We start from the raw sequence: 16,252 nt of genomic DNA, 5'->3' as shown, positions 1-16,252 counted from the left end.
TATTTGTCGTTTGACACCCTATAATTACCAGATTAATCTGAAGAATTAAAATGCCCACATCACTGTTTGATGAGAAAATTATTCCATTACCACTGTCAGGAAGTGCAAATTTTATCCTTTTTGTGTTAAGTGTTTGGTTTGCAGCATCTTTAAGGATACCCTCTGAAGCATGAGAGTGCTGTTAGAACATCCTGACAGCACCTGAATGCACCGAGACATTTTCAATGAGGTAATTGGTTAACTTCAATAATTTAACAATTCAGCTGATAATGACACACAGTGATTAATAATTTATTAAATCCTGGATTAGAGTTAATTGTATTGTTAGAATGGCTGCAGTTATTTTCTGTACAGGGCAGTTAAAAGGCTTGTATTAAGTCCTATTTCAGGCTATCTGTCACTGAAGTGGTAACAGAGACTGCACTTGACATTTTAAAAGGATATTAAGGCAAACAAATTGTTAATGACTAAAGTCAAAACCATCCCTATAAACAGATATCTGTATAATAATATGCATGAAACCATCCCTTGTTTCCAACGGATAATCACATTTGAGTTTGTATGCAGCCAGGTAAAAAGTCAGTCAAGCAATCAACTGTAGTCTGATGATAATGTCTCTATTATTAGATGTCTTATTTCAAAGATTCAGTTCAGCAGTCCAGCTCATAGGTTCACCAACTGTAGTCAAAGTAATACCAGCTGTCTGCTGCATTTGAACCCTTTAACATCCTGAAGCTCTGTCCAGCAAAAAAACCCCAAATTCCCCCATGTGATGTTCCGCTTGTTTTACTTTTGCCTCTTTCACTTTGTTTATTCCACCCTTTGTGTTTTTTAGATGGAGAAGGCTAACTATAGATACGAGGAAATAACGATAACATAGTGCACTCAAAATTATGATTTTTGAAGTGATCCTCCTAAAAAGAATCAGTTTAAACGCTGATGATGTCATTATTATATGTATGGCACAGTCAGCGTTTACTCGAGTTCAGAGAAAAGTGTAACTTTCAAGTGCAACATTTTATACTAAATTATAAGATTAATTACTTTAGCAGTCCAAACTGTCCTTTAGAAAATAGTATTTAAACTGACACAGTTTGTTAAGTTATGTGGAATTTCTCCATGCATGTAGCCCTGAAGCAGTTTGACATACTTTAGTTTAGGTTCTTCCACATCAACTATTCACCTTGGGCACACGAAGTGCAAAGGTGTGACAACCAAATGTTAAGAAGGTGAAGAGCACAGCGGGAAGGAAATACGCGCCTCTGATGGGCAGAGCAGCAGAGTGAGGCTGGCAAACAGACAGCCGAGCAGATCACAGAATAAAGGCCGGCAGGCAGGGGAGCGTGAGGTGGCCCGCTGCAACGAGAGCAGACAGCTGAAATGTTAAACTATCACACCAGCGCACACGACATGTCAGCCCCGCTTACCGCAGCTCAGAGGCTCTACAGGCTGTATCCTGTGCAAAGTCGAGTCAGACTTGTTCTTAATGGTTTCTCCTTCGGCTCAGTGTGATCCGTGTGCTTCCACTGAGGTTTAACATCAAACACAGAGAGATAATAATCTGGCAGTGTGATGGCGATACTGTGTTTTTACTGAATATGTGATCAGCCTGATCCTCTAAGAGCAGACAGTAGCTACAGAAACAGTTTGAATAGGCTGTCATGACACATATTATTGTATGATTAAGTCCATTGTAGGGTCTGATTCAATTTTTTTATAAATTCAACCTTTGCTGCATCTACTGCTCGAACTTTGTGTTCAAGGAGTAAATTATTTATTTTCAGAAAGAGGCACATAATATAGAGTTCAGACCAAACCTAGATTTCCACAAGGTGTACAGGTGTATGATATATCTGTGCAAGAATTTTGCCATTTGTACAATTACTCATTATGACAAAATCCATAAAATATACAATTGGTTCAATATTTTTTTCATGCAACTAAAATGCTGTGGAGCTTATTTGGAACCAACCCGATTAGTCATCATATGCTAAATGCGTTCATTATTTCATTATATAACTGACCTTGGATCTGTAAATAATAATCCACTCATACTGCTGCCAATACATAGTCATCCTAGTACGTCAAACGTTGTCTTTTTGTCTGTGCTGTCGCACAAATACCTAAAAGCTGCCCTCTGACGTTGGTAGCTTGACACATCGGCTGTGGCAGAATGAGACATGAACAGACAGTGGTCCTGTTTTTGCAGAGCAGCAGACAGACAGTGGTGGAGTGTCCACGTTTTATTTTGCTTCGTTTGCACTCACTTTTTACGTTAATAGGCTGGTTAGGTTTAGGCATCTCAAACTCCTTTTTTAGTCCAGTTGGCTAAGACGATATCTTGATTTGTTTTTAAATATGCCATTTGCAACAGTAAGCCTGGACATGTAGGTAATCCATATAAATCTGATGAAAAGACGCATTTTAGAAGCACCCATACATAACCACTTGGGTGTGACAGACCTGTCTCAGTAGCTGTTGTATTATGGCACAGGTGGCAACGAACACCGTGTGCATAACTGTGAGACTTCAGCTGCTTTCTCAAAATGGCAATATTTGATGCCCAAGGAAGTAGAAAGGAGTATCTCTCCTGACATCCCATAAAACCAACATCAGTATTTCCTCTTTTGTAGATGGAGACAACTTAAATGAGTATATTTTGTTGTGTGATGTAATTGTCTTAGTTTGTCACCAAGTAAAACTACTTAGAAAACCACAAACAGTACAAGGCTTCTAGAAAACTGGCCGATGTAATTGTTTTAGCATCAGTATTTGGTTTAATTATAATGCTGATATTTGTAGACAGAAAACAAGATCTTTGATTTCCTTTAATAATCCGCTTGTAGTTCTACTGACCAATCATGTTGAAGCATGTTAAAGGCTTGTGCTGGACAGTGGAGAACAAACACATACTTTTAACTACAAGCTCTAAACCATAGGCAATTATTTGAGATTAATTCAGGTTGTTACTTGCTTTTTAAAAATTCATATTTAACTGTGTTTTAAAAGAAGCACAGGGAACAGTCAGATATTGACCAGTGTCCCCAAAATCGATAGATTCCCAGATTGATTCTGATGTCGCTGACAGCAGTAGTGCTTTTGCAGCCACAGTTCTTAGTTCAAATGCCCCTGTGTTCTCTTTCCTGAGAAACAAACATTGTTGTCAATATATTTCTCCCATTTTAAATATGATTATGGAATAAATACAGCAAAAGACAAAGGTCATCATCATTTATTTCTCATGTACTGCAAAATTTGAAGGTTGACATACCTGCTAATTTGTCTTTTTAAGCTATAACTGACCAATCACTGTTCAGGGGATGGATTAATGAGAAGATCAGTTCTCTGTAAAACCCAGTTTAGTCAGCTACAACTAAGTTTTTCTGCAACTGCTGCTTGCTGGGTTTTTGTTGCTGAGAGTCAATACAAGTCAAGTTCAATCTAGACATTTTTATTAACAACAGCTAAAAAACATTTTTTAAAATGATCATAATCATCTCTTCAACATTGAACTCTATTAAAAGGAAACTGCTTTTGATACACTGCAATGATTGCATCATTAAAAGTCATTTTAAGGGAAGAAACATAATATGTGTTATTTGAACTCCTTTTGTGAAGGCAGCACTCTTTCTTTACAGGATTTTAGTGCCAAAGGTCTCTGTGACTTCTCGGCGCTTATGACTGTGACAAAAAGGGTAATAGGGAAGAAAATTATAGAAGATTGCACTGGCATCATTATCTGAACCTGCACACCGTCGTATTTCCTACAGAAAACTCCAGATATGCTATCAGCCTTAATCACAAAATGGCGCTGAAGCAGTAAAGAGGCAGCGCAGAATCAGACATGTGAGATGAAAAGGATTAGGTAAGCGCTGCATACCACAACTTCTGACTGACAGCCATGCTTCTGTGATTACTTTATCCAAATTCACCTGCAGAATAATTGCAAATACAAATTTAAAAGTACATTTCATTCATGTGAGATTTATTTGCAGTCAACCCAGGTTAAGCCTAAATGTTTTGCAGCAATCTTTGAAAACATCAAAGCATCAAAGATTGGAGGAAAATGTGATCCACTTAAATATCATGCTTTGTGTTACAGACCACAAGTCACAGGGGAGGGTTACCACATACCTGCTTGGCTGTTTAATCATCCTTTTAATTCACATTTTAAGACAGCAACTTCATTCATCAGTGACATCTGATGAGTCGTTCAGACGTTGGTTAATAATTAGGATTAATACATAAGGCATGGTCCATGTACCATGTATGCAGATGATAATAATTCTGACAGCGGAAGGCCTCACTGTACTTTGCTGTTGCATGTTGATTTGTTCAAACACCCACTTTCACACAGTTAATTACTCGCAATGTAATTACATCAACTCCTGCTGTTTTTCATCTTTAACAGGAATGTAATGGTTTGTAAGTGCCAGTGTAGCTAAACAAACTAAACAGTAAGTCAGACGATGGGGTTAATATTCAACTAAATAACGCCAAGTCTCCGAGACTAAAATGGTTATCCTGCAAGAAACAAATCACAAAACTATGGATGGTGCGCCATTATTAATTCATTTACTGGTTTATTTTAGTCTTTCTCACAAATTTACAGCTTTAACCTGGTTTACTTCCCTGCCTGGGTTCATTCTTCAGTATAGAGTTCAGCACATTTCATCACAGCAGCATTTCACAAATGTGTCCTTTTCTGATGTTTGTTGTCAGTGCTGGAATTAGTTCACTACTAATGAGGTAAAAGTCTAGATTTGTTATCAGTATCAGTGCAGATGTCAAAAAACAAACCTGAACAGTATTTTCAGACCATTCGAACTTAGAGTATAAATGGTCACAGTAGTTACTTGAGTAGACCAACTTCTGGCAGTCATGAGGATTTTTCCAAGAGCACTTTGCAAGTTTAAAATTATCAGTCACACTCCAAACAACAAAGTCTAATCACCTTTTGTTCACACTACAATAGAAAGCTGTTGTCATCATGTGTTTTGGTTGCTGGTTTTGTTCGCTAGATGTTGTGGATATATTTTTCACAAAACTCATGCAGTAGAACAGAGCCAATACAGTCTGAATAAGAGATTCAGGAGAAAATGTAAAGATTACTACCATAAACGGACACACACACACACACACACACATGGTCACTCACACAGCCACTGTAGATGCTTCCAGTTGTTAGGATAAAAAGTTTACATGAACTAAACATCTGTATACTGCTTGAATATAGCTAAACTGTATCTCACTCAGAGCGTCCTGCAGGTTCACTGATTATTTTTAAGGTTAATGTTGGTATCAGAGGTTGTTTTGTTCAGTTGTAAATCTAAATAGAATGAAATGAGACACAGTGTTTTATTACAGATATACTTTATCGGGTGATGCTTTGTGCTTTACCACACATGCAAGACTTTTTCTTTTCTCTTGTCAGTATTTTATTAAAATTGCTATCTATCTTGTTTATTACACAGATTGTTGTATGAAGTGTATACAGAAATATGAGTTTAAGATCTGTTCTTATTTAAGAAATTCAGCATTTCGAATGTTATTTCTGTGTTATTGTTATGTCATTCCTTCTGATTCTTGGATCAAAGTATTGCTGGGCACATTCAGACACCAGCTATAAGAGATGTAACAGTATATCAGGCTTTGGGCTTTTAAAAAAATAATCATCCCGGAAGCATTCATGGAGGTCCTCAAATGTTTGTAATTTTATCTGTCATTTTAATAAATCTGAAGTCAGCAATCGTAAAAAACAAAACAAAGCAAGAGCCAAATGCTGCTTTTCTCCCATGCAACATATCATTTCATGACACGCAAAAAAGAGAGACATGAATGGGACATCTGTGAATTCATTTCCAGTCTTTTTTTAACTACAGAGAAGCCCAAATCTGCAACATGAGTTCATTTGTTCTTCATTTAATTTTGAGTAGCTTAACTAATCATAATTAATGCCGTATTTGCGCACCACTGAGCATGGAACGAGCTCTGCAGGAGTTGCAGATGTATCTGCAGTTTTCAAGTGACTTTGCAGTTTGAAGCAGGGTGAATCACAGCTCAGATTGCAGCACTTTATCAGCTCTTTGACACCTGAACTTTTCTTTTTTTTTTAAAAAAAAAATATGATTGCTTTCTTTACTGAACAAACACAATGATAATCTATAGCCAGCATCAGTTTGAAAAAAATTCACACCAAACAAAAAGCTGCTTTTGTTTATAGTAGCTCCAAAGTGTCACATTTATATTTGTCCTTTCACCAAAGTAAATAAAAAAGCTAAAATTTTCACTTCAGTCAGAGTGACTGAAATCACCATCCAGGGACCATTAAAGGGAAATGCATCTTAAGGGTTAATGTGCTGATAAATCCCAGCAATACGATTTTGCTCGGTGTAAAGTTAACAGCTTTTTTCAGCCAAAAAGCCACACAGAAAACAGGCACCTGCAAAACTAGTGTTGACTTCTGTAAATGATTTAGTTTCTATAGTTTTCATCCACAGTTAGCATATATAATTCTGACACAATGCGGATATTAGGGGCAGATTTAGTTTAGTTGGCTGTTGAGAAATTCTCCATTCATGCACAACAACAAAAGCAAAAGGGGACAATAAGCTTGAAATGGGACATTTGTGATTATCTACCCCTGCACGCAGATCTGACAGGTTTTTGTCTTTGGTAATTTTCCACCTGCTTCATGTACTTTATCATTTATTTAACAGGGTTGTTTATATTGCAGTGTAATTTTATTTTAACAAAGCAATAGAATAGAAATGCACTTTCTGATCTTCCTCAAATAAAAACCAGATTTGCATTGGGGAAAAGCAGCCAGAAAGCCAACAGATCAACATTTCACATGTTGATGTGCGTGCTCTTTAACATTCTTTAACAGACGAAAATACAAATTTGAAAATGTTCCTTTTGAAAGCAGGACCACACGTTGTGACCGTACTGCATGCAGCTATCACTTTCCTATGAATACAGTAATCATCCAATGTTGACTTCCACGATGGCTCCCTGTGTGATTAGAAGCATATTTGATATGAAAATACAAAGCTTCCATACTTTGAGTGGCATTTTTCAAATTTAGGACAAAGTATGTAAAACAATGAAAATGCAAATCATGCCTGTTTGGCAGGTAGTAGAAGACAGGACATTGCCATCACTCATAGAAATGGTTTTGGGGTACTGTTGGCCTTCATTTGGTTCAGACAATTGAGTCTAAATGGCTTGAAAAATGTGTCTAGTTTCAGTAATGTACATTAAATGTTCTCTGCTTTGTGTGCCTCTCTGTTTGACAGGCATCGTAAGCCACGTTGATTAGCATAACTTTGTTTTCCAAGATAACGGATGTGTAAAACTGGCAGAAGTCGCAGCACGTGTACTGTATAGATTGGGTTAATTAAATATCCACATGAAGAGTTTTGTTCCAAAGTGAAGAGATAAAAATCACATTATCTCTGCATATAGCATCATAACGTCTAGTGTGGAAAAAGTTAAACAAATCTTTAACAGATGTAATAATCAAGTTTCAAGATGATATTCCTGTTCTTTTGAAATGAAACTCTCCATCACAAGCTTCGTCAGTGTGCTGTGGACTTTGTAATGATTTATGGACCAGCAATGTTTATTCCCCACTGACTTTGACTAATGTTTGAGTTCTCTCTGCCAAAGCCACTTCTTCCATTAGAAATCCAATGTATTGTTTCTTATATTTAAGTATTTGTGCATTGAAGAATTCAACATTAAATGTCATTTTTTTAAATGACTGATAATTGAAAATGAATGCATACCTTTCAATTTATTTGATTTTCCTACCAATGTTATTTGATTGTATAGTTACAGTAGGAGCTGTAGGGAGACCAAACTACAAATGAATTGTGAAGTTATTATGGAAAGCCAGTATATTATAGGAGCAAAACGCTGTTCAGTTAGCAGGTGTTAAATGTATTAATGTCCTCAAAGACAATTTGCTGAAATGTAAAATGATCAAAATAAACATGGACACACGCAGCTCTTTTCCCTGGTTACTTTTCTGTTGTTTCTGTCTGTTTAAGTTTGATCTCTAAGAATATCACAGCATTTGAGCAGATGTCGCCATGCTTGTTGAAGCTACAGAAATTCAGTAATCAAGATCAATTTCCTCTGAGTGAGTCTGAGGACAAAGAGGCCACACTTTCAAAAGAAGTGTCCTCACTAAAGTAAAACAGTACTTCAAAAGACTTTCGTTTGACTCCTGTGCTCCTTCAAGTCGATATGAGCACAGTACAGTACAGCTTACCCATTCTTCTGCTCTGGTACCATGTATTGCCAGCTGGTCTGTTACTGGCCTCAAACATATCCGTGGCAGATTCATACTGCATCCCCGCCCGCTCTTTGGCTGTTATGAGATCCCCTTTTAATGCCATAAGGCCCCAAAACCAGTTGTAATGGTTTGTTTATCCACACCAAGGAAAGCAGTGATAATTGGAAAGTCGTGTATTTACAGTCATGACTTACTGTATCTATTTCAGTTTGCCCATGAAATTTTATGCTGTATTTTTCAAAACATCCGTTCTCATGATCTTTGTAGTAAATGTAAAGGCTAAAGGACTTTTCACACTGGACAAGTAACCTATTATTATTGCAGCTGTTCACACAGACCATATACGTTTTTGAAGACAAATTTGCGACATGTATTGCGACAGCTGATTTTTCGCATGTGAATAAACAGATCTGACCAGTCAGATTGTGACTAGCTCAAAATGTGCACCAGTACTGAATTACAATGATATGGAAATAATACTATTTTATAGACTCTGAAATTAACTGCCTCCCCAGGTGTTGTCCCAATTCTGCCAACAAGAGCTCAAACGACACTGACATCCTAAAATAAGAAGTAGGTAGATCAATCCAGATATCGATAGTATCAATACCTATCCTGGTATTGATCAATTCTAGCGTGATGGGGTGTATACTTTTTTCTGTTCTCTAAGTTTATTATGTGACCCACTAATGTGTGTTAGATAATTTATTTGTAAATGAAAAGATGTTCTTTCTTATGTTGATTGTCACATTTATTTTATATATAGCCTAAATTTAACTCTTGTAAGCCCGCAGGTTTCCATTTGTGTAACTTTAAATCCTGATAAAACAGAATAAGCTAGAGCAATAATTTTTTGCATTACTTGCATATCGTGCATTCAACTTGTGTCAGGTAGCAGTGTCCTTCCACTAATGGCTTTTACAAAAATTATGTAAAAAGCACATCCAACAACAAAAACATGATCCAGAAATACACTTTGCCAATCTGATCTGATCTGTTCATAGGACTTCTCACGTTGGAATAAAGTTCATCATGCTGTCAGCAGGAACTATCTGCCATTACCTGTAGAAATAGGGAGTGAAGTCATTTTTCATGGGAAATGCAGTTTTTTCCCCTCAAAGGCCAATCAAAGGTGCATTAGTGGTATTGGAAGTCATGTTTGACTTTGTGCCTTCCTGCTTAGTTCATAGGACACTTAGTAGTTTGATTCCACTGTTGGAAACACAAACAGTTTGACTCAACTGTTGTTTTTTTAATTCTTACATTGTATTTTTTTTTTAAATTCCTGTTTTGATTTTGGTATCATCCATCAATTCGCTTCTGCTTATCCTTTTCAGGGTCGCGGGGGGCGCTGGAGCCTATCCCAGCTGTCATAGGGCGAGAGGCGGGGTACACCCTGGACAGGTCGCCAGTCTGTCGCAGGGCCAACACACAGAGACAGACAACCATTCACACTCACATTCATTCGCACATTCACACCTAGTGACAATTTGGATTATCCAATTAACCTATCCCCACAAGTTGCATGTCTTTGGATGGTGGGAGGAAGCCGGAGTACCCGGAGAGAACCCATGCAAACACGGGGAGAACATGCAAACTCCACACAGAAAGACCCCGGCCTGATAATGAAATTGAACTCAGGACCTTCTTGCTGTGCAGCAACAGTGCTAACCACTATGCCACCGCGCTGCCATTTTGGTATCATTCCAGTATTTTAATTACTATTTCTTGTATTTTAATTCTGGTTACGGTTTAATAATTATGGAGTTTTTGACTCATCCAGTCCTGGGTTTGAATTGGGTTTTCCTCTGCTTCTATTTATCAGTTTATTTCTTGTGTGTTCAGCTCCTCAGTGTTAACGTTTACAGTCTCGTATTTCTGCTTGTATGCTTTTATCCACCAGTGTGTCTCTCTCTTCACATTTGGTGCGACCATTTTTGTGTGTCCAGTTTTTTTGGTTGTTTGTTTGTTGTTGTTTTTAGTTTTGTCACATTTTACTTTGTTAGATTTCTTTCCTTTTCTTTTTTTGTAGTGTCTTGTTTTAGATTTTCCTGTCTACTAATTTTTTAGATCACTTTTCACTGAGCCTTGTTCCACTTTCATTTCTAATTCCCAGTCAGTGTGTATAAATAACCCTTTCTTTTCCAGACTTTAAACTAACTTTAAAGTCAGAAAATAAAAGATTCAGCATGTACTTAGAACTCACAGAACACATTAACACTGTGCTTCTTAGCTGGATTAATTAATATGTAAGCAGAGGTGGTTTAGTGCTTGTTATTTATTTATTGATAGGATGGAGAGTATGAGTTGTTGTAGGGTGGGATACACCCTACAACAACTAAATACATCACAGCCCATCAGTATAACAGTGTTTCTTTCTATACGAATTATTCCATATATAGCAAAGACAGAGAGAGAAATGCCCCCTCATGGATATCTTCAAAAGTTTATTCACGTTTTGACACAAAAACTGCATAGTGGTAAAAGTTTCCTACATAAGCACAGCAGACTCAGTGTTGTCCCTCCAATGATATTATAGCTTGAAATGTCAGTTATGACACTTAACTGGCTTCTGGAAAGTGACCGAGTGAATTAAACACATCTGCTTTATAGTACATGCAGCAGGTAGTTCATACTTTCTCTTAATGAAACATCATTTTCATACATCTTTGATAAAGCACAAAAAAACATCTTTCATTTAAAACGGTTTTTTGACCAAACGTGTTAACTAATTTATTATTATCTTTGAGAACTAATGGAGTGACAAGTCTCATGATAATAAGAAATTAACTATTATCTACAGTATTTGTACAGCACCAGAGTGACTGCTTTTTGTGACACTGCAGTCTTACTTGTGTGTTACAAAAAAGCAGCCTTGAATTTAAATAAATGACATTATCATGCAGAAAATATTACAATTTGTTAACAAAATATATCCTTCCAAAACAAAACAACCTCAAACTGTATGTTGTGGAATTAAACTTTTTTAAAGAGTGTTAAACTGCACTCCAATCCCAGATGAAGCATCTACAAGAAAGCCAACTATTTTTTATTCTGCTTGGAGATCGCAGATCAATTAGATTGTCTGTGGTTTCTGATAACTACAAACCAATAAAAGAATGAAAGACAAATATGACAGCAACACATCATAGTGAAATACAGTGAAGCAAAAGTGTAAGTGTTGCACTACAGCTTTTCAGAAAAAAAAACATGCATAAGATCAAGCAGATCACTTGCTTTTAACAACACCATCCAAACGCATGTACTTAAAACATAATCAGGGATGTAGAGTAGTCAAGTTGAACTCAGCCTTACACCTGTAGGCTCACATGAATATGTATGAAGAACCTGGAGTTACATTAGATAGAGCTCTGATGTTTTTGTGTGTTCCTTCTGGTTTGTTTTCTTGTATGAGATCACGATTTAGCTCACGTTAAATTACAGTTAATAACACTTTAAAACATAATTACAGCACATAGCCACAGTTTATGCTGTAATTACTGTTCATTTTATATGTTTTGACGACCTTCAGAACACTGAGGCACAAGCAGACTACTGCTGAAATGCCCTTCTGGAATATGATTAATCAAAACACCAGTAAAAACCACATTTTAAGGTAATAACTTACTCCAACTAACACTTACAACACCTACAGTCAGTTGCAGCAGTACATGATGTCAGATCTCATTAGGCTTCCTTACCACTTCAGGACTGCTGACCTCACCCCTGGAGGGTAATACTGAAACCTCAGGGATACACTTCACTTCAGACTTGTTTATAAAATTAGAGTTTACAAAAAACTTTACATTCAATGTTCTGTTAAACTCAGGAATAAAGAAAAATGAAATGAAATAAACTAAATAAAAACAAAAAAGAAGTCCAGAAACCAAAATTATGGACTTTCACCTAAAAGGGGCAGGTCCTTCTTTAATGTTGCAACACACTAGTTTTAGTCAAAATGGCCACTGTGCAATCTTTGGCAACAAATTATTGGCAAAACAAGTGATGAAAGTTTTCAGTCCATATCAGTAAACATCACTTTGTTTAGAACTAACTCTTAAAAAAGAACAAAAAAATATTCTAATTATGTTATAAAACTGAAGTATGACTCTTTTTAGTCTGCAAAATTTAAACAGAAGTTTTCAAGTAACTTTCTCTAAACTCACCTCTAAATTCAATGTCACCAAATACAGTTTAAGGCTTTTAAAAAAAAGAAAAAGTTACAATACAGTTGGGAATAGTAGGTACAATGGTGAGTCGGCGCTGCAGTTGATATCTCATAGCCAAGAGGTCTGTAAATAATTTGCATGAAATTGTATAATCTGTGCTGCATCATTAAAAGTGCATTTTAATGAAAGGTAACAATTTCACAGTTTAAAAAAGTATGAATATATATTGAGTCCTTTTCTATCCCCAAGGTTTTCTTTGGGTTAATAGAGAGTCTGATATCAATATGGTGCATTGAGTCATTTTGGTAGAAACTCTGTAACTACACTCAAGGACAGCAGAAATGTTCTGCTGCATAGTTTGGCATATTAGCTAGATGACTAGCTAGCAAGCTAGCACAGGGAAATATCTGAATCAGTCCACGACAACAAGTAACACGAAGATCAAAGCATCTTAACTGCTTTAAATGTAGATTATGAGGGGAACGTTGGAAAACTTTCACCCCTCTAAGAGGTCCCTGGCCCTCAAAAATTCAAGAAACTCTGGTTGAGCCCCCCTTCACTGCCATAGCTCAAAAAAAAAACTTTTTAATAATTGATGTAGCTCAATCCACAGGGTCATAATATGGTAAAAATGCAACAATATGTCAAAAGCATTTTTAAAACATGGACTAGCTATTAAAAACTAGTAGTTTCGTCTGTCTTTAGGAACTCACTCTGTTAAAAGGTGAATGTGACAGCACAATATGGGCAAGGGTGGGTCATATCCCAGGATTAAGCCCAGCGTAAAAACACCTTTTTTGGTTCTTTGCATCAAGTTTTCATTCAGTAAGACGGCAACAGCAATCACTGGTGATGCTCGGCAACAGTTTGGCAGCGTCAACAAGGCAGCCATGTTGCTATAAGGCACAAAACCAGAGCTATGAATGACTGAGGTAAAAAGAAATATGACAAGATCAGACTTAATAAATAAGCTGATGGTTAACACAAATGACATTCATTCAGTGTAGCAGACATCACAGTGTCTCATGAGTTGGTCACATCAAAGTTGTCCCTGCCTCTGAACACGATGAGTTAAAGGAGCTGATACTTGTAAGTAATTAGAGGTCATCTGTGATAAAACACATAATTACAAGACATTTACTATCCAGGAATTGCACTTCATTTTTAAGATAAAAGCACAGCATTGCAATCTTTGGCTTTAAAAGAAAAACAAATCAAAAAGAGGTTTTCTGAATTTATTAAACCTAATGAGGCGCAACAAAAACATTTTGCTGCATACTCATATCCTTTATGGCCGATAAACCACCACCGAAAAGCCCATAGTCCCACATATAAGCTGCTTCAAGTTACACAGAGAACCTAGACTATTTAATAATTATTGTATATACACAAGAAAATGTTTTGTTTTTTTTAATTATATCCCCTTTTTCTTACTTAGCTATATGTTTCATATGTTTCTTAATTGGATCCAAATTTAATTTTGGAGCTTCGATATGTGCAATGAGACTGCATTGCATTATTGAGTTTGTATTCATAGAGATATACAAATCTTTTCAGTGCCTCTTGAATGTTAGAAAATATTTATTTTTTCAGATTGTTCTATATTTTATTCATCTACTATGCCATTTCTGGTTACCCTAGTATCTCCAATACACCACTTTGATTGGAGTCAGTTAAAATTAAAATGTGGCATGTAACATATTGAAATGAACCTCTACAAAAACAAACAAACAAAATAAAACATTAGCAGTGAAAGGTAAATGGCCAACAGTTTCATGCTAGATGTGTTCTTAATATGTCAAGAAATATGTGTGCATCAATCACAGCATGCGCCTACGATTGATGAGGCTGATGGATGTTCAGTGACAGGGATGCTGCTCAGATCAGTGTGGGAGCTCCTGGGATTTGACCCTCCAACATTTGGATTCTGTTCTATTGCAGATGCAGCAAAGCAGCAGAAACAAACACGGGGCATGGTTACAGGAACTGAAAATGCAGTTATTTATATAGAAAACTGGAAAAAATACTATTCAAATAAATCATATTTTGTGAAATGTATTTGCATGGGTTTGATACCATTAACATATATTATGTATATAATTCAATGTAATATATTTTCCTGTTGCAAATAATCTTAGACTTTGAAAATAAACCATTCAAAGCTGTTTAAGACAATAAAAGCTTGTCTTAATAGAGTATAAGTGTTTGCTTGGATATAAACTAAACTGCCTTAAATTTAAATTACTGTTAAATCTGATAACGGGCATCATAGAGAAAGCAACACAAAAGTCAGCTTTTTATATTACATCCTAAGTTGTGACCCATTTATCCCATTCTAAATTAAAAACATGCATTATGTACATTATAAATACTATTTATAATTAAAAGAATATTCACAAGATGGCATTTTTCTAACTGAACATAGACATAGTAGAGCAGCATACGCAGAGGGTAAAATGGGCAATATTAACAGCAACCCCAGGAGCTCAACCACTAAAAGAATATTTCAATAAATTAAAGACAAAGTAAGTCAGTCCACTTTTTTTCTCTCTCTGTGATCATCCTCTTAATGTAAAGCTAGCACAGATTCAAACACCTCCCCCTGCTGGATGGAAAGATGCAGTGCTGTCAGATATAAAGAAAGGCTTCAGGTGGTCCTACTGCCCAGACGCCTTGGCTGCTCTCTGCTGCTCCAACATGGCTCTGAGTGCAGGAGACATCATGGTGGGGGACATGGCTGGAGTGAAAGGTCGTAAAGGGTACTGGGCATTTTTGCCAGGGACATAAACGCACTGAAAGAATCTCTGCCCTGTGAAGACAAGATGAGATGGAAAGAGGTTGCTTACAATAAGATCTGTGGATAGATTTGTACTGTGCAATTATACGATTACATGGTGTGTTCAAACCACACATAAAGCAAAGTTTCCAGACCAGAAATAGAGGCCAAGCTGGCATCACTGTTCGTGGGCACTATATGATTTAAGTTCACTCTTATATAGGGACAGAACCAAAAAAAGACTAACTGGTAAACTCCCAAAATCTGTTTTTGTTTAAGAGGAAGCAGTTCTGGCGTTAGCGCTAAGGCGTTAACATTTCTGGGTTACAAAATGGTCCAAAAAACCCACTGATGTGATGCACAAGTTCACTTCACAGTGGGTTTGAACACAGCCTTAGCCACCTTGATTAGAAACACCCACACCCACCTATATCCTTCTCCATATACAAATATTAATATCGGCCACAGTCAATGAAATAAGAACCTGAATAAATTTCACCAAGTCTTACCAGGTTTCTTCTTGTCTGTAATATTTTCTTCTTTCTTGGGATCTTCTGCATGCAATAAAAATAAAACTTAATGAGAATATGAGATTGTGCTTCACACTGAGATAGAAAGAAAACAGAGGATAAGTTTCTACATGCATGAAAAAAGAGAAAGGATAAAAGACAGGCTGGGTTTCACTCTTTAAACACAGTGATGTTCTTTTGCTTGTTTTTGCTGCTTCAGTCTCTTGTTAAAGTCAAACTAAAATTAAACTTTATTTGGAAAAGCGACCACTTGTTGCCACTTGTCATTTGCAAATAAAAATACATTTAAATGTAATTTTTCTGCAACAACCACATCACCCTGCATAATTGTTCAAACCTAATAAAAGCCACTCAGCAGGTGTTGAAATAACACGCCTCAAGAGTGGTGCTCAACAAAGAGTAGCCTTGTTGCTGCTGAGTGTTGTAAAGGGAAAGCACCTTCTCATTCTCAGGATACCAAACACTGCTGTCCACA

At 36.6% G+C, this 16,252-nt stretch overlaps 1 protein-coding gene across 7 annotated transcripts in view; it reads right to left on the bottom strand.

The window, feature by feature from the left end:
* Positions 1-13,692: 13,692 nt before the first annotated feature.
* The window catches only part of LOC113037573 (uncharacterized), a 28,059-nt gene continuing 25,499 nt past the window's right edge, over positions 13,693-16,252 (bottom strand). For 2 of the 7 annotated variants that reach the window (XM_080289645.1, XM_080289647.1), the window contains 2 exons: positions 15,757-15,801; positions 13,693-15,280 (listed from right to left, as the gene is read on the bottom strand). In XM_080289645.1, coding sequence (XP_080145771.1) covers positions 15,129-15,280; positions 15,757-15,801 — 197 coding nt within the window. In that variant the 3' untranslated portion in view covers positions 13,693-15,128. The remainder of the gene's footprint in view (positions 15,281-15,756; positions 15,802-16,252) is intronic. The other 5 variants (XM_080289648.1, XM_080289650.1, XM_080289649.1 and 2 more) reach the window with 3 other exon arrangements.

Source organism: Astatotilapia calliptera, chromosome 15 (genome assembly GCF_964374335.1).
Source record: "Astatotilapia calliptera chromosome 15, fAstCal68.1, whole genome shotgun sequence".
Lineage (NCBI taxonomy): Eukaryota > Metazoa > Chordata > Actinopteri > Cichliformes > Cichlidae > Astatotilapia > Astatotilapia calliptera.
This window is presented reverse-complemented; position numbering and strand designations above follow the sequence as displayed.